Here is a 19,294-nt window from a genome sequence, read left to right as displayed (position 1 = left end):
CTATTATCACTATAATATTGTATTAGTTTTTATACACATGACAGCAGTAAAAATTCACCAATCCTCAACTATATTCTCTATCTAACATTATTTCTATGATCGTAAAGTCTCAATTTTAGGAATTAATGACATGTTCAAGTTCTTAATTTTAACACTCGACAAACATTGCATTATAAAACAAATTGCGTGCCCTTAAAACTATGTAGAATAAAATAATTCTCCATTATCATAATTAAAACTAAATATAGATTATAAGATCATACTATGCATTGTCGTTTTATAATATATTTATAATTAAAATATATAAAATAATACATTAATGAATACGGAGATAACACAAGTGTGCATAAATGTTTCTATCAGGAACCTATTGTATAACATAGTATAATATGTTATTTGTATCTTAGATATCGAAGTGTTTAGAACAATTATTAATTGTATAGGCCGGTTACAGAGCTTCACCGACCATCAGTGCGTACGTCAGTCGCGCTTGTCATATGTATGGAAATTCAGAAACCGTACAGTACTAGACCGACCATACGCACGCGTATTTTGCTACGCACTGCGTACGAGGTCCGTCGGTCGAGCGTGTGCGCGTGCGTAGCGTCGGTCGACTGACGCGCTATGGAAATAATTTGCATTGAGATATATATGGAGACGACACCGCCTACATCACTTATGTTCCGCTCAACATACGCCATATGCCGTAACTGCACGCTCATTTTTTATTTGTTTTAAAGTGAAACGCATCAAATATGCCTTCGTGTGTGTTACGATATTGCACAAATAATACGGAAAACTGCAAAGGAATAACTTTCATCGGTAAGTACCTAACTAGATAATAATTTTTAAAACTTAGTTAGAGAAAAAAAAATGGCGCACAGATTTTGTTCGTGGTGTCTCCTCCATACGTAGTAATATTATCTCAATGACAATTTGTTTCAAACAAATGAACGCGTTCAGTGCTGTACCGACCGGTGCACTGACTATGCGCATGCGTCGTCATGAACACCGATACCAGGTCTGGTCAGTTGACTGGTACGCAGAGCACTGAATGATACAAACTGACGGTCGGTCAATGCGTATCGTCAGGGCCGATGGTACGCACTGACGGTCGGTGAAACTTTGTAACCGACCATAGAATATGAATCTCTAATTGGAAGTTACGCAGTAGGGGATGGCGCGTAGTATTGAATTGACGACGTCACACGAATCAAGCAGTTGGACCGCCGTGTTGTTATCCAACTGTCAATAAATCATTTTTTAGATATAATAAACACAATAAAATTGGGAAATTGCTGTGGTGGCATCACGGATGGCCAGGTCATTCGTTGATATAATACGGCGAAACACGTGGGTTTAAATCCGGTCTCGTTATCAATTTTTCAAAAATTTTCTCATTGATAAAGCATTCGAATACTATAAAACTACATTATATTAAACTTTCTAGTTTATAATAAATTAACAAACTCAAACAAAGTTTAGAAGCGCTTTTGACTCGTCAAAATACAGAAGAAGAATCGCACTACATTATTCTAAGAACTATGGAATAGTTTTTATTCCTATTTTCTTCCTACCCTACAACAAAAATATTAATTATTATAGATAATAAATAACCTGTGCGTGCAGCAAGCACTATGCGGACGTGGTGTTGGCGGCGGCCTGCAACTGCATCTGCCGCTGCATCTGCTCCAGCATCTCTTGCATACGACGCAGTTCAGCCTCCTGGAATATATAAAATAAAAATAAATATAAATATACTTACGGATAAATGTAAATGAAAAACAATCACGGAATTCTTTATGCTTTAGTAGAAAGACTATTAGATATAAGCTTCTTATAAAATATAAGGCAATAAAAAAAGTTTATTTTACTGGAAATTTACTGCTTATTAAGCTATTGCTGTTTAAAACATATCATCTGGGGCCTTAGACAAAGTAACAATTAAAAAACGATAACGAAGTTAGAAAAGGCAAAAATGTATGGGATTGACATACGCCGCGATCACGTGGTCTATCTAATGTCAATTCCATACATTTTTGCGATTTCTAACTTCGTTATCGTTTTGTAATAATTGTTACTTTGTCTACGGCCCCTGATATATTTTCAACAGTTGAGATTTTTCAAGTGTTTTAAAATAATCCCGAGGGAAATAACGTGTTCAAATAAATCTATAATATTACCTTTTCGCGAAGAACTTTCTCGCGTTCAGAGGAATCTTCATTGTTGCCATTGGCGAGGCCGTTAGAATCCTCACTCAGGCCGCTCTCCGTGGATCTATAATAATGTTTCCAAAATATTATTATCTCTTTGCAAAAAAAAAAGAACAGTAAATACAGGAAAATATAGTCACATATCGTATTTACAAAAAAAAATGTGTGCGTATACTAGTGTACACACGTAAGAAGTGAAACTTCTTTATGAACTTATTTTTCAAAAAATAATTTACTATATGCAACTTTACAGAAATACGTCGAATCACGCGTGGTAGGGATAGGAAAAAGATGGCGCGTAACGGAAAACTGTCACGCGTAACGAAAAAATGTTAGACTAAATTTTTTTACAACCCCGATAAAGAAGTTTCACTTCAAAAACACATAAATACCGTTAATGTTCATAACACAAACATTATACATTACATTAGTTTTTCTATGAAATAATAAAGAGTGTAAATTTACATGTGATTTTTAGATTATATATTAATTTTATAAGTAACTCACGTGTGTCGTTTCGGCACTTGTCCGTTTCTAGCGAGCCTCTCGGAGCGATAGTTCTCGTAGTGCACCTCTTGGGTCACTTCTTGCAAGTCTTGCATGTGAGTGCTGCAAATTACAATAACTATCAAAAATATATGTATGTGCTATGTAATTTTGTAGCATTCAAATCGATCACAATACCGATTGCTCTAGCGGGAACACGGGAGATAAGCGGAAGAAATCAAGGCGTCACCCTGGAATGGCGAAAGACGTGGGTTTGAATCCCGCATCTAGATCGATTTTTTCATTCTTTAAAAATTTGTCATACACATACCTACATTTGTTAGCATTTGAATGCTATAAAGCTAAATATCAGATTCAACATACATTTTAAACAACAACATTAATCATCAATAGATGGCGCAGGGTGTCCCTTAGACACATTAAACCGAAAGAGTAGATCGAATTCGATTGCCCACAAATCCATAGAAAATTTCCACTATACCTACAGGATGTGGCGTAATGAATGGATAACCTGGTAACTATAAATAGAAGACGTTGTCCCAGTTCAGAATAGCGCATTAATCAACACTGCAAACATACATGAGCATAGTCCTCAGCTTGATGAAGTCGCAATGCTCCGGGTTCTCGACCTCGACCACGCCCCAGGGGTAGAGCCGGCCGCGCACGCGCCGCCCGCGCACCTCCAGCTGCTGGCCCGCGCCGCACACCGCGAACGGGACCGCCGCTTTTAGTTGCCGGACCTGTATAAATATACATTTTAAACCAATAGATTCATAATTTTTTAAGCTATTGCATAGCTTCTATCGCGGGCCTTGAGCGCGGAGACCGAATCCAGAAATTGCGTAACGAAAAACCTCACGCTCCCCACTCCGACACGCGGAGGTGTGGCTTGAAGGCATAGCATGCAATAGCTTTACCGCGGCAGTCCCCGAGTGCCACACGTATTTTTTTTTAAGCGTTAATCCCATAGAAAATATGTTAATTGCAAAAAAATAGGATCTTTGTAAGCCGTGACTTTAAAACTTACGACCTGGATGAGAATTTTTAGAAGGGATTTGCAGCATGGGTCATTATTTATCATTATTTATATCTACTCTAACATGTAGTGTTGCATCCGCATATATTTATTCTGTGCCATAATTATTAAATACATATTCGTTACAATTCCTATCAGAATTTACGATTTGTGCATATTAATAACAAGACTTTTTTACAGTTTATAATGATAAATAGAACTCACCTGTTCTTTATAATCTTCATCCTCATCACTATCGCAATCTGGTAGTGGGTAGATTTTAATACCTTCTCTCTCTATTTCTTCCATAACCTATAACAAGTATAACATTATTAAGACAGAGGAATTATTGTTTAAAAGTATTATTAATTGTAAATGACATAATTTTTTCAAATTATTTGGACATTTTAAGGCCTTAAAAATAAATATTCATCAAGATAGAATAGAATTACAGACGAATTTAAAAATTTGTTTTCTCTACTTACCCTTGACTTGAGCCTCTGCACCTCTTTCTTGGTGAGACAATCAGCTTTAGCGATGACAGGCACGATGTTTACTTTATTATGCAATTGTTTCATGAATTCAATATCCAGAGGCTTCAAACTAAAATAAACAATAACAAAACACAAACATTAAACAATTAATAATAGTAAGATATGTGTCACCTTATCATACGTATTTTAGAGTACTACTTCCTATTAACGTAATTTGGATTAAATATTATCAAAATTATTTATATTTAAAGTTCCCTCTTTCTAATACCTAGTATAAAAATGTGGCATGGCAAATGTGTGTGTTGGTATACATATTCAAAAAAACATATTATTTATTTTATTTCTAATCTTACCATTTGTAATTAAAGAACATTGAAAAAGCAAGTATTTCTCTCTTAACTTATAACAGAAGTCATTACGCAAATGCCGACACGAATCCATCATAATTATGATTATGTTTTATAGGTGCATTAGAGCAATTACAAATGCAATGCTATGACCGTGACCTAGAATCTAGAATTAATTTCATTAAGCATATACGAATCAAGTGTGATGATGATGTTGATTATGTTTGCTTTTATAACTATATTTGACGTGAATACAAGTTTGTGTGCAATATTATTTTTTATAATGAGTATCGTAAATATTATTCATTTTAATACTTAACTAATTTATATACCTGATAGTAAAAAATATGTTAAAAATGACAGTAAATAATTTAAACGAACTTGAGAATAACAGAATAATTAGTTAATGCTACTGGATTTTTAATTTTTATTAATATTATTAATTCAATTCATATTAATAAAAATTCAAGGTAATGGCTTTAATCATGAAATTGTATTTATTATTGAATTTTAAAGATACATAATGCTTAAATAATTATTTGTTAATTTTCCCTTCCCAACAAAAAAAACAAAATAAAAAAATATCACAATATACACTAGCAGTGCCCTGCGGTTTTACCCGCAGTGCTCCGCTCCCGTGATAATATATTATAGCCTATAGCTTTCCTCGATAAACACGCTATCTAGCACCGAAAGAATTTTTCAAATCGGACCAGTAGTTCCCGAGATTAGCGCGTTCAAACAAACAAAATCTTCAGCTTTATAATATTAGTATAGATAATCATTACCCATGTCCAAACGGAGATATGAAGTAAAAGCAGCAGTGAATCCGATTGTCGACAATGTTCCGCCGGTTGAGGCCGCTCTCGTCACGCAGGAATCTCTCAAATTGCTCGTCAATGTATTGTATAATTGACTGCGAAATTTACATAAGCAACATTAATAGCGAATATCAGCTGTTCATTCATGCATTTCAATTTAACTCGACATAAGGCAATTGATATAATTGGTCGTAATTAAACGCACTTCGAGATTATATAAAAAAGTGTTTTCTTTTTGGCTTTGTCCCATTGCGAATTTGAATTAACATATTGTAAACACAAAAAATAAATTTAAAGTGTTAAGAACTGAAAAATAATAAATTATTTCTTCAATTGATAAAACAAGCAATCCTCTACCATAATAAATATACCTTAAAACAGTCAGTATTGTCAATAGCATCTCCATAGCCGGGAGTATCAACGACAGTCAATCGCAGCTTAACACCCCTCTCTTCAATCTCAACTGTAGATGCATCTAGCTTCACGGTCTGGTTTAACTTTTCTGATAACAGAAAATAAGAAGATCATGTATGAATATTCTTTTTATCAAGCCCTTTCTTCTGCTTTACTACATAATACATAGAATAAAACAAAGTCGCTTTTTCTGTCCCTATGTACCTTTGTATGCTTAAATTTTTAAAAACAATGCAACGGATATGATGCGGTTTTTTTTAAATACATAGAGTGATTCAAGAGGATTGTTTTCGTATATAATTTATTAGGTTTTAGACAAAGCGGGCAAATCCGTAAGCTAGTATATTATAAATGCAAAAGTTTGTAAAAATATATCCATGATATTATGTTTGCTACTTTTTCATTGAAAAACATTTCAATGGATTTTGATGACACTTGGTAGTTGACAGATGTAGCTTATGTACCAAAATAACACATAAACTGTAGAATACTTGCTTTTTCCCCCAAGTTCATCAGTAAGTGAAACAGCATGGCACAACTAGTATCATTAAATTGTAACAGCTGTTGTTTGTGAACAGATATAGGATAACAGGATAGTAAGGTGATAACTTACGAGTTCTGATATATAACACTTTGCAGTTTATTTTGTGTATCATTTATTATTTTAAATACATTTGTAAAAACTTGTATTGTGTCAAAAAATAATAATGATTTATTTGGTGTGAATATAGTGTTATTTACTCAACCTAAACAATAAAAAAGTGTAACATCTTATTATTCAGAATATATAATACTTGGAAAAAATGAAAATAAACAATAAAATATTATTTCAAATACTGTTACATGAAATATTCCAGTTATATTAGTTATCTAGTTTATTACATAAACAAGGAATGTTATGTAATTTTACCAATGAAAGTGTTAGAATTCCAACATTGTTTTTTGGTCTGATACTAGTTTTATTCTAACAGTTATTTAATAATAAAGCATGTGATATAGTGTTTTGCAACTATACAGGTTTGAACTTGTTATTTAGAAATTTTATATTCAACTTAAAACATTATATTTTTTAATTAAAATAAGAGGGTGTCCATAAATTATGTAAGGTCCATCAATTGACTCGACCCCCTCCCCCCTAAAACACCTCACATAATTTATAGATTACTAGATTTCCGCCTGCGGCTTTGCCCGCGTTTTCAAAGTAAAACCCACATAGTTCCCGTTCCCGTGGGATTTCCGGGATAAAACCTATCCTATGTGTTAATTCAAGTTACCCTCTATATGTGTGCTAAATTTCATTGTAATCACTCATCCTCACAAACTTTTGCATTTATAATTATTAGTAGGAAGTATACAATATACATATATAATTAATAATAAAGATCACCATTACTACAAGATAAAGCTTAATTTTAAGGCAGAACATAATTTAAGATTTTACTCATGATTCCAATGCTTCACTCTCAAATGAATATTTATCACCATTCTATAATTAGTTCCATTACTAACCATTGAGACAACAACTATTATCTTTACACTAATAATACAGAAATAGCAAACATAAGATAATAACTATAATTTTATTGTATCATAGAATCAATACAAATTCATTTCATGAACAAAATGAATCGAATTTAGAAATAACAATATTAATTATTATTTTTATATTTATTACCCTCTTCTCATCTCAATAGGGTACTTATACTTGCATTACTAATATATTAACTAGTGTTAAAAACCAGCTTAACTTATTATATAGATTTATGTTTAGATAAAAAGTAAAGCTGCTACAAAATATAATGCTTTTTTAAAATGAATTTGACCTATATGCATATGATTACTCTACCTTACAAGGAGACAACTTTATTAATAATTCTAATTAAATATATGCTTACCAGTTGCATCTGGAATAACTCTTTCTGGGTACAAGTCAGTCAAGAACAGTGAGTTAACTAGAGTGGATTTGCCCAGACCACTCTCACCCACTACCATGAGGGTGAACTCAAACCCTTTTTTAACAGACTTCCTATGCACTTGATTGGGTAAATTTGCAAACCCAACATATCCTGGGGTTTCTAGGTTTGAAAACTGTGAAAGAACATATGGGTCAATTTATAAAAAAAAAACATACACGGTCTATAACTTAAAAAAATGTGTTGAGGAATAATACACAATGTCTAATAAGACCATAAAATATAAGTATATAAATAACAATCACATAATATTATAATAAATGAATGAATTGAAATTTAACTATAATAATATGATCCTTTGTCCTGTTAACAACAGGAAACTTTCCTAAAAGTCCATTACCATTACTGATAAGCCCATTGTGATTGGTAACTGTGTCAATACAACAGCTATAATATATATGATAATAAGAAGTTAGAGAAGAATTTCAATGTTGTGTTATGGTTTAAAGTTAAAGACAATAAGTAAAACAGTCATGCTATAAATATGCCGCCGGTACGCGTAAACATTGACACACATCCGCTAACTGTATCGAGATCCATTTCACTAGTGGCACGCAGATGTATGTATGGCGCTTCGTAAGTAGGTAAGTATGCGACGGTCAGAATTAACTGAGTCATTCATTTTTCAACACTAGTACAACAAAATCACAAGTTTTAATGTTATAAGCCAAAGCTTACTTATGCATAATATGAACAGACAGGCTTAGCAAAATGACAAAATAAAAATACTTACGTTCTTTGCTGTATCACTCGACATATTTATAATTGGTTTTAAAGTAGTTTTCTACTTTCTGTTAAACACAACCTTATTCTGAATCTACCCAATAAATAACCGAACCTTTTATAATTTCACAGCAAAATCACTTACAAACAACAGAATGCTAGCTCAAGTCAAGCTGCAATTCTGTGATTTGTGAATCGTGAACTGAATTTTATAAATGACAGTGACGTTTATTATTTTGTTGATCATATTCACAGATTAAGTATTAGTTACTACGTAACTACATATTTGACACAGTTTAAAAAACAATGATGGTAACCTTTAAAGCTTGCTGTGCTTAAAGTAGTTAATTAACATCGATCGGAAAATAGTTTGTAAAACAGCCTCAACAACTAATTTGGTCTCATTATTACTGTTGAGTTTACTGTATGTAGCTAAGGTATGTAGTATTCCAATCCAAGTGATACCAAGTATACGGTAAACTTGAATAGAATTGTTTATCTGTGGTAAACAATCATGTGTCAAACTCGGTCAAACTCAGTCAAACCAAAGTCAAACTGCAAACAGATTGTCATTTTTGTCACTGACAATTGGCCGTAGATAACCAAAAAGGATCCAACCCACAAAATGTTACTTTTGAGTTATTGAAGTTTGAAGTTTAACCTGTGTTTGTTCATATAAAGACTTGCTTGTGTTAATTGCTTCTTAAGGAAAAGTGTGTGTGTCAATGTATATTTTATTCTTACAAACAAATTTTATTGAATTTAGTTTTATTTCTTGAAATATTCAGCTAAATGTGTGTTAGGATCCTTTTTGATAAAACCTATTTTCAATTATGATAAGTGAATATTCATTTCGCAAAAACGATTCAAAGTAGCTAATTGCTACTAAGATCCTTATTTTTTTTTTAATTTCGTAAATAAAACAACTAACTTTCAATTTTTTTTTCATTATTTATATAAAACATATTAATTCTATCCGATTTACTATTCTTCTTCGTGTGCAAAGTCCGGTTCATCGCCATATCTACATCGTCATGAAGTCTTGGATTGCCCCCTTGGATTGATTTATAGAAATCCAGGCAGTATTTAGATAAATAGTCAAAGATTGACTCCAAATCGTCTAATTGGGCTTTTCTTTAACATTTGGCCATAGTCATTGAAAATCATTATCAGATACCTCCGAAGATTTACCTTTCGAGCCCGCCCATACATACAACTTTTGCATCGACTAAACTGATCTGTCGAGCTGTATTCTCCTCTTGAATTCAACATGACTAAACTGTTTAGTCGATGGAGGTGCGCATACAATCGATTTCAGTCTTAATAATTTATATCCCCAACAAACCTTACAGTCTTCTATAGGCAATTCTTGAATGAAGGTAATAAAGATCACATGAGCGCGTGATCGATAGTTGTGCGAGTAATTTTTTTTTTGTTACTTCGACATGTTCGTCAGCTTCGTAAATTTTTTCAGGTATTTTCGAAGTGCTTCTATTTTAGAAAAATCGGTATAAAAAAGGCAAAGATGTGTGACCCGATCAAGATACTTGGAGTGTGAACTTAATGCATGCCTAACGCCTCAAGCTTTAAATACATAATATTCAGTCTATCCAAATGTTCTGAATCGTTTTTGTTATTAAACCAGTATACATTTCTACAAAATTCAGTTTAACAAAAGAGATCCATGCTTTCTGGATCTTTTTAGTGATTTATCTATTGCATCATAATATCATAAAAATTAAATATCTAAAAGGATCCACATGCTTTTGGATTTTTTTAAACATTTTAGTTTTGTGTTAGTTTCTTAGACTGAGCGTTTTACAATATGATCCAAGAAGAATGGATTGTTTTTACGAAACTAAAATATGGCTTCTCCATACATGTGGGTTGGTACCCAGTGTCAATTTAAAGTCAAAATATTCATATTTTACTTGGATTGTTTTTGCTAATCGAAAATATAGACCTAGACGAGCAGTTTGGTATATTTAACTCATTTTCGGTCATGTTGTGGGTTGGATCCTTTTTGCTTATCTACGGCCAATTGACAAATGATAGAGATCGATTGTAAATTGTAGGTAAATTTTGCCATCGCATTTAAAGGTCGCTTTGAAAAGGCTCTAATATTTTAATTTATATGGTGCATACTTTAATCGGAATACAATGGCTACGTCAAGTGATACCTCAGATCAAAATGTGAAATCTAGGCGTCCTGCTGGTAAGAATAACATTTACACACCTTTTTTCCTTGGCCTTGATTGTATTGATTCTGATTGATGATACATCTGTATGTTTGTAGAATCCGCATTCAAGCAGCAGCGTCTCCCTGCATGGCAGCCAATTCTTACGGCTGGAACAGTCCTTCCTACTTTTTTCGTTATTGGTATCGCCTTTATACCAGTTGGTATTGGATTACTCTACTTCTCAGATGAGGTAAGCTACAGGAATAGGGAATACCTACCTATATACTGTTTCCATAAACAATTATTGTGTCGCACATGTAAACAATTCGTTGATTTATGGCTTGTTTTATAGGTAAAAGAGCATGTTATAGATTATACACATTGTATGAAGGAAGATGAAAATATTACCTGTGCACAATTTATCAAAGAAAATGGAATGGACCCTTGTGTATGTCAAATTAATTTTAATCTGACTGAAGATTTCAAAGGGGATGTATATTTCTATTATGGATTGAGCAATTACTATCAAAACCATAGAAGATATGTCAAGTCTCGGTAAGTATATTTTAGCGTTTATTTCTACTATATAATGACATGATCTTAAATTATATTACTTTTGCATGTGATGCTTGTTTGTCACAAAGTAAGAAAAAAAAAGAGCATGTACATTTTTAAAGAATAAAAAAAAATTGATAACAAATTGAATGGTGGGATTAGAATTGGCGGGATTAGAATCCACTTCTATCGCCGAATCCTGATCAAATTTATAAAGCAGTTGAATGCCATAAAACTAAAATATCAAATTCAAGAATAAAAGTGTCCATGACCAATGACCATGACCCTAATTCTGCAACTATATTGTTGTGCATCACTTTAAGGATTGTTTTGTTAAAAATTAAGTTAAAAATATCTTTTGTAAAGAAAACTAAAGTTTTTCTGTAATATCTTTAACAGTGACGACAGTCAGCTGTTAGGCCGCCTTTCACTGACTCCATCGTCTGATTGTGAGCCGTTTGCATTTGCCGAAGAAGATGGCAAGCTGAAGCCCATCGCACCTTGTGGAGCTATAGCTAATTCTCTATTTAACGGTAAGGAATATTAATTTTCTAAGTTTGAATATTGTTTTTCCTCCAATTTACTGTATGTTTTGATTATTATTCAGAGCTGAGGCTAGTCTAAAAACGATACTAAAAAACAGATTAATTTTATCAATTTATTTTCCTTGAATTCTAGATAAACTAGTTGATAGCAACTTAAAGTTGGTGTTTGAGGTTTTAATGATGTTTTCAAAAAAACATGTTTGTATTTAATTATTATTTAATTGTAATGAATCATTAAAACACAAAGCTTAAAGTTTGTTCAAGTTTGGTAATATTTCAGCCTTTGTTAATTGTGTTAATTTACATGTTATGAGCTTTCTTTTAACTATAATTTAATTGTTCCAGATACCCTGAAAGTGTGGTCACAGGGTTTAAGTGTTGATGTGCCAGTCCTGAAAACTGGTATAGCATGGACGTCAGATAAGGATATTAAGTTTAGAAACCCTCCTGGCGATCTTAAAACTGGTAAGTAAAAGATGGAAAACTAAATCACTACATAGTATAAAACAAAGTCACTTTTTCTGTCCCTATGTCCTTATGTCCCTTTGTATGCTTAAATCTTTAAAACTACGCAACGGATGTTGGTGCGGTTTTTTTTTAATAGATAGAGTGATTCAAGAGGAAGGTTTTAGTATATAATTTATTTGGTTTTAGGCAAAGCGGGCGAAGCCGCGGGCGTTAAACTAGTTAATAATAATAAGTCATTTATTGTCATCTAAAATGTTGCATGGCAAAAAGCAATTAAAATCCTATTACCAATAATAACTTAGCAGTTTACAATAGTGTAGGTGATAAAACATCATTCACTGATTTGGCTGTATCAATTTATTTCAATATTCACAATGTCAAATTGATGAAAGCACATGGTTTGTAAGTATTATTATTTATTACCCATCAATAAAACTGTGTAATTTTGTTATCAATTTCATACTAATGAATCACCAAATGAGTTGATAAAACTCGAAATGGACTCAACCAATTCAGTATTTTTTTAACATATTTGTTAAGGCACAAGGAAGGTTTTTATTAAGCGAAAGCACAGAATACATAATAGTAGCTAAACACTACAGAACGGACACTCCGCCTCCCGCCAAAATTAAACACTTACCTCACCCCGCATGATCATGCTATAAATGGCCCGCATTTTTCTGCAAGGACGATACGCAACGAAGATAGATAACATTAATCAAATGGACTTAAAGTAATTTTATTATTTTGGATTTGTTATTGTCGTTTTTCGTAGAAAATGGTTAGATATTGTGCTGTTTACGGATGTATTTCATCAGTAAAACGCGAATTTTTTTTACGCTAGTCACAAATGTGCCAATCTTATAGCGTTAACACACACATTTGCAGTCTCTACAGTGTGACTGTCAAAACGATAATTTTGTATGGAGTGTCCGGGGTGTGGCGAAAGCACAAAAAAGGGGTAATGCTGCGATAAGATATCTGCTGGGGTTGCTCAGGTCAGAATGGGTGGTTAATCCTTATTAAAGTGTTACAAATGTCAAAGTTATACAAATGTCGCTACGCAGCAGTTTATGAATTAATTTTAGTGTCTGGGGATAGTAATAAGCCTAAAAAGTGACTTTTTACAGCAGTAAAATTTCACATTCACCTCATGACCTCGCAAGTGAAACCGCTAATACAAAATAGCCCTAAATTACGCTAGTAACATTATGATACCATAATATACAATTGTTTTATTGTCTGATCACTCTTTATTTGTTTATGTTTATAAATTACATTCATGCAAAAATTACGCCTCTATCTGCAGTTTTTTTATGATAGAATTTGAACATTACTGCTATAAATTAGGTACAAATTTGAGTGAATATTTTATACGTCACTAGAACATTTTTCGATGACCTTATGTGATTGTTTTAGTATGTCAATGGTTATGTTGTAATTGTTTGTTATATAATCTTTTTAGCATTTGCAAACTTCACGAAGCCAGTAAACTGGAGGAAACCTGTCTGGATGCTAGATCCCAATAATACTGAAAACAATGGATTCCAGGTAATTAAACACTTCAATTCATTAAATATAAAACCTACAATACCATCCGATTCATAGATCTTATTTTATTAACTTAGCCAAATGTATTGAGTATTTTTTAATCTGTTTGTGTTTACTATAAAAAAAGAACTATTAAAAGGCTATTGACATATTATAAAAGTAGCATGTGGACTATGGAGTAATGACTTGGCATATAAAAAATATTCAAATCATATCGCTTCCCATAAAACCTTTTTTATTTAAACACAACATATATTTCAGAACGAAGAACTAATAGTTTGGATGCGAACTGCGGCGCTGCCAACGTTCCGCAAATTATACCGTAGGGTCGACCACACGCAAGTTGGCTTTAGCGTTGGACTCGCTAAGGGACCTTATGTACTGCGTGTTGAATATAGTAAGTTCTACTTTATTATATCCATATTTTATGTATCCATTCAGTGTGGTAGTTACGACATTTAGAATTCTAGAACAGAATAGACGAATAGATTTTAATGATATTTGTCTCCTCTTAAATTAGGATGATCTACCTAAAATTTGAAAAACCAAATATAAATGGATCAACCCGGGCGAGTAGCTACTTGCTTAAAAAAAACAATCATTCTTTCATGTAAATCATTGAAGTCAAGAAACATATATATACCTAGAGAATACAATTTTGGAGAACTTCAACTTTTTATTAATAGAGCTGAAAACAAGTCAATATTTAAAAATCTAAATATTTCTTCCAGATTATCCAGTTATCGACTTTGAAGGAACGAAATCGTTTATAATATCAACAACGTCACTGTTGGGAGGCAAGAACCCTTTCCTCGGAGTGGCCTACGTAGTTGTGGGCACTCTCTGCCTCTTGCTTGGAATCATACTTCTGGTTATTCACGTTAGATGCTCTAAGAGGTATGTAACTTATTTTGATACGCATACATATATTGGGCAGATTTTCTTTAATCATATTTTTGTACTAAACTATTTTATTCATAATATTATCTAAAATATACCTACATGAAAAATATAAAATGAGAGAAACATTGTTCTTTACCAAACATATGGGTATAATTTGCGCAAATACTTCAAAAAATTACATAAAACAATATGTTCAATCCCTTAAAAAAATACTTAGAAATAGTAGGTACAAATAAATCATATTTTGACATCCTCATTTGATAACAGATATCCCTCCCCCTCCCAAACCTATTATGTGGATGCTGGCCCATCCCTACAAAACACTAACTTGTAAGTTATTATTGGAAAATTAAATGGGATATAGTTAGTAGTGTTGTTTAAATTTTGAGTTGAGTTGATGAGTAATTCTGTTCTTGGACCTCTGTGTCTTGTATCTGTTGAATATTACTTTATATGCATATTAATTTAAACTGGTTTCACTTTCACTTGTTCCACTTTATTGTTTAAAACAAATGCAATAATGAGGTCAAATCATGAATGGACAAACCAAATTAATCTTATATTTGCAAAACGCAGTTCCGCTAATAAGTTACATTACGAAGTATAACTATAGGTTTAGATTTATTATATGGATATTATTGTATCTTGAATAGATTTAGATAGTCGTAAATAATGTACTTATAAGAACCAATAACACAATGTATAACTAATATTCCTTTTCACAGCACTACAGAGATGATCAACGTAAACCCTCGCACGCCATATTCTTAAACGAAGTAGTTCCTGCACTTACATCATCAAAGCGATGAACAAAGTATTTATTGTTTTTAATTAATATTATTTGAGTTTTTATTGAAAGGCTATTGAGAAACTGTATTTCAACTGTTTGTAGAAAGCGTGTATGTTTGTATCACTTAGAAGATTTTACATTTTATTGAATTTTGAGAGCACGCTATTGTCTTTAAAATTGATTTGATATACAAAAATAACTAAATATGTAATTACAGAATATATTAAATAAAAAAAAAACTATATTACAATTCAAATAAGGGACGATTTTTCAATGCCCAGATAAAGAGCTAGATAGACTTTATTCTTCAGTTAACAAAATATTCAATTTTTCAATAGACGAATAGGACTTATCTATCGAATAACTACGTTATTTGATGAATAAATCTATTTGCCGCTCCAACGGCCAGATAGCGCGCTATTCGACGAATAGGCGTTTGATTTGACAACTGACGCGTCAAATTTGGGATATTTCCGTATGTAATAACATAGAGCATAGAATTATTAACAATTAAGCCTCTTTCTATATAATTATTATCAATTAAAATCATATTGAAATTGATGTTTTTGGTAGTATTGATGACCATGCCATTGAAAATTTGCCGAACGCTGCCTTTATGTCGTTTCCATCGTAAAATATATAAATTTAAACACAAATTTAATCAAAACTCTTTACTCGAATCAAAACAATAATCAACAATCATAGAACACAAGATAAACTTAAAATGCACTCCTGACGTGAGTCATAATGACGGTTGTTGACAAATTGCAAGAGTTGACTCTATCCCGCTCTAACCTGACTAATTTAATATGTTTGTTTCGCCACTTCGAGAGCAGAGCTGCCAATATGGAAATATTTGGTCAGATAGTTATTCATCAAATAAATCACAATTGAAAAATAGGCGAGCCGTTATGAGTTAGATATACAGTTGAATAAATCTATTCGATGGGTAGTTATTAGACTGTTTATCTCGGGATTGAAAAATCGGCCCTAAAATACTTTAAAAATATCGAATGATCTCCGTTGCTATTTAATATTTATTATTCATTGAGGTATACATATGGAGTAGACACCACGAACAAAATCTGTGCGCCATTTTTTTGCTCTAACTAAGTTTTAAAAATTATTATCTAGTTAGGTACTTACCGATGAAAGTTATTCCTTTGCACTTTTCCGTATTATTTGTATTATTTGTGCAATATCGTAACACACACGAAGGCATATATTTTGATGCGTTTCACTTTAAAACAAATAAAAAATGAGCGTGCAATTACGCCATATGGCGTATGTTGAGCGGAACATAAGTGATGTAGGCGGTGTCGTCTCCGTATAATATTATCTCAATGTTATTATTATTAAATTTTGCACCCCACTGCTTTTATGATTCTTACCTAAACAGAAATCGTAATAATAATATATTTCACTCATTTTGAGATTAAAAATTGTTTTGGTTGGTATAAAGATTAGTACGTATAATCGTAGATTGTGCTATACAATTGAGCATACTATACAAGCTTCTAATTTAAAATAAACTATGTTATTTATACCATACTAGCGGTCCGCCCCGGCTTCGCCCGTGGTACATATTAACGTTTTCTCTACATAAGAACCATCCTCGTACTTCAAGGAATATAATAAAAAAAGAATTATCGAAATCGGTTCAGCCGTTCTCGAGTTATGGAATTACAACGAAAAGTGGCATTGATTTTTATATATTAGATAATTAGTTTTGTGTATAAATTCCAAAAGCTATCCCAAAGCTAATTATCATGCTCTTCGTTGATATTGTCATATTATAATTATTGATACTAACCATGTTCAAATAAATATTGTGACTATAAACATCTAGGTTTCCGGCCGGTACAATTTTTATTAGAATGAAAAGTACGGTGTATCGCATAACTTTCTTATTGAAATTGAACAATAATTCCGCCAAGGGGTATAAGCATTTGGTTTTTTGTTAACATACCTACGAAATTATAAATATAATGGCACAAGTTTTGTTATATGTGGAGTTCAAAGGCGTTCTACTATATAAGATGACGAAAGTTAATAAAAAACAAAAAACTGCTTGTTGTTTACAAGAAGTAAGCAACATCACAATATGACATGACTTTTTGAGGCGTATTTAATGCAAGTAAAATTATGACGCCTCCTTTGAGTGTGTATTACTATTATTAGATGTTTGTTGTAAAATATATATTCATACGGAGTGATTAGTACGTCGTTTATGGTCCCATACGAAGTCTTGTAACCTGTGATGAAAATGAGATATTATTTTTAATCAAACTACTTATTTCCAAATAAATCGTGCAATTCACTCTGTATAGTAATGTTTTAAGAGAAACTATTCTTAATTATATTGTTATTAATTACTAGCTTCCGCCCGCGACTCCGTCCGCGCGGATGTCGGTCTTTGCGTGGATGGTTTATTTCTCCATTTTGAGTAACTCGGACAATGACATCTTATAAATATCTATTGGACCCAAATACGGCTAGGTCTATAATAATACGCAACGTGTGTTCGCGGTACCTACTTCAGAACAACGTCTATGGATAACTGAAAAATAGAGATTAATTTTTTTTCTACGTATTTTTCCAGGATAAAAAGTATCCTATTTTACGCCCAGGATAATAAGGTATAATTATACCAAGTTTCATCGAAATCGAACCGGTAGTTTTCACGTGATGTCTTCACATACAGACAGACAGACAGACAAAAATTTTTTTAATCACATATTTGGGTTTGGTATCGATCCAGTAACACCCCCTGCTAGTTATTTTTTCAATATTTTCAATGTACAGAATCGACCCTTCTACAGATTTATTATATGTATAGATAATATACCGCATTGCACTTTCGTCTTTCATCTAGCGTGTACTTATTATCTATGTTTTAGAAACTATTACATTAAATTATTCTAAATCTTATAACAATATGAATGTATTTATATATTTAGCCTTAGTAAAAAAGTGCCTTGCCTAACTTTTAAATGTTTTTAATGATTTTTTAACAGACCCTGAATACACTTCACAAATTTTTTGGGCGGTTTTTTAATTTTTTTTTTTTTTCAATAATATTATCTCTCGGTTTGAATCGAATTACATCATTTCATATTGGGTCCTGCATTTCATCGTTAATACTTTGTGAAGTGTAAGCAAGAAGTCGGTAATGAAATCAATATTTTAACACTTAATGTCGATTTACATTACAACAATACAATACAAGCCAAAGAGAATTTTTGTGTCAAAGGGGCTTTCGTTGGTCGAAACAATATATATGTGATGTAAGACTATATTATATTAAACTTTCATGTAAAACTATAATATGCTAATTACCTTCCTTTAGATTTCATTATCGACTACATTTTTGATAAGTTTTAGAATAAAATTATTTTACAAGTCAGGAATAACATTCCAGAGATAAACTTTTTGACGGATTATAAACTTATATATATCAAAAACCAAAAGCATAAAGTAGGTGGAAAGCCTCTTTGTATAATATTATAGTCAACTATCAGAAATTAGTGGTCAACAGCATAGTTGATTTTTTTTTTGCTTCGTTTACCTGAACTTTATATTCAATCTACTTTATTATGATGGTTTTTGGCGAATATTTATTTTTAATGTAGATATTTTTCAAGTATTATTGTCACTGTTATGCTTAGAGTTAATTAATTTAAATAAATGTTTTAGAATTATAAAAACTTCTTTATTCATTTAAAATCAAATATTAGATATAAGTAAATTCAACTGAACCTGAGAGAAGTCTTGAGAAAAATTATAGTAAGCGAT

At 32.1% G+C, this 19,294-nt stretch overlaps 2 protein-coding genes across 2 annotated transcripts; one reads left to right on the top strand and one right to left on the bottom strand.

The window, feature by feature from the left end:
* Positions 1-820: 820 nt before the first annotated feature.
* Positions 821-8,712, bottom strand: LOC123700452 (septin-1). The gene is made up of 11 exons (XM_045647663.1): positions 8,518-8,712; positions 7,707-7,899; positions 5,769-5,899; positions 5,365-5,492; positions 4,221-4,338; positions 3,961-4,047; positions 3,300-3,460; positions 2,721-2,822; positions 2,184-2,277; positions 1,618-1,725; positions 821-1,245 (listed from the first exon to the last, which is right to left on the bottom strand). Exons 1-10 carry the CDS (start codon positions 8,539-8,541, stop codon positions 1,636-1,638), a joined length of 1,128 nt encoding a protein of 375 aa, XP_045503619.1. The 5' UTR covers positions 8,542-8,712; the 3' UTR covers positions 821-1,245; positions 1,618-1,635.
* A 709-nt stretch (positions 8,713-9,421) lies between these two features.
* On the top strand, positions 9,422-15,727 carry LOC123700305 (cell cycle control protein 50A). Its single transcript, XM_045647488.1, has 9 exons — positions 9,422-10,722; positions 10,804-10,937; positions 11,040-11,242; positions 11,642-11,775; positions 12,133-12,252; positions 13,721-13,806; positions 14,068-14,203; positions 14,538-14,703; positions 15,435-15,727. Exons 1-9 carry the CDS (start codon positions 10,668-10,670, stop codon positions 15,478-15,480), a joined length of 1,080 nt encoding a protein of 359 aa, XP_045503444.1. The 5' UTR covers positions 9,422-10,667; the 3' UTR covers positions 15,481-15,727.
* The last annotated feature ends 3,567 nt before the right edge of the window (positions 15,728-19,294 follow it).

The sequence above is a fragment of the Colias croceus genome, chromosome 19 (assembly GCF_905220415.1).
Source record: "Colias croceus chromosome 19, ilColCroc2.1".
Lineage (NCBI taxonomy): Eukaryota > Metazoa > Arthropoda > Insecta > Lepidoptera > Pieridae > Colias > Colias croceus.
This window is presented reverse-complemented; position numbering and strand designations above follow the sequence as displayed.

Excerpts from the sequence above, each read along its gene's own strand:
- LOC123700452 (XM_045647663.1), bottom strand. The coding sequence starts at position 8,541 with ATGTCGAGTGATACAGCAAAGAAC. Across the intron at positions 7,900-8,517 it reads CGAGTGATACAGCAAAGAAC|TTTTCAAACCTAGAAACCCC; the intron begins GTAAGTATTTTT and ends GTTCTTTCACAG. Across the intron at positions 3,461-3,960 it reads ATGAAGATTATAAAGAACAG|GTCCGGCAACTAAAAGCGGC; the intron begins GTGAGTTCTATT and ends ATATTTATACAG.
- LOC123700305 (XM_045647488.1), top strand. The coding sequence starts at position 10,668 with ATGGCTACGTCAAGTGATACCTCAGATCAAAATGTGAAATCTAGGCGT. Across the intron at positions 10,723-10,803 it reads GAAATCTAGGCGTCCTGCTG|AATCCGCATTCAAGCAGCAG; the intron begins GTAAGAATAACA and ends GTATGTTTGTAG. Across the intron at positions 10,938-11,039 it reads TACTCTACTTCTCAGATGAG|GTAAAAGAGCATGTTATAGA; the intron begins GTAAGCTACAGG and ends CTTGTTTTATAG.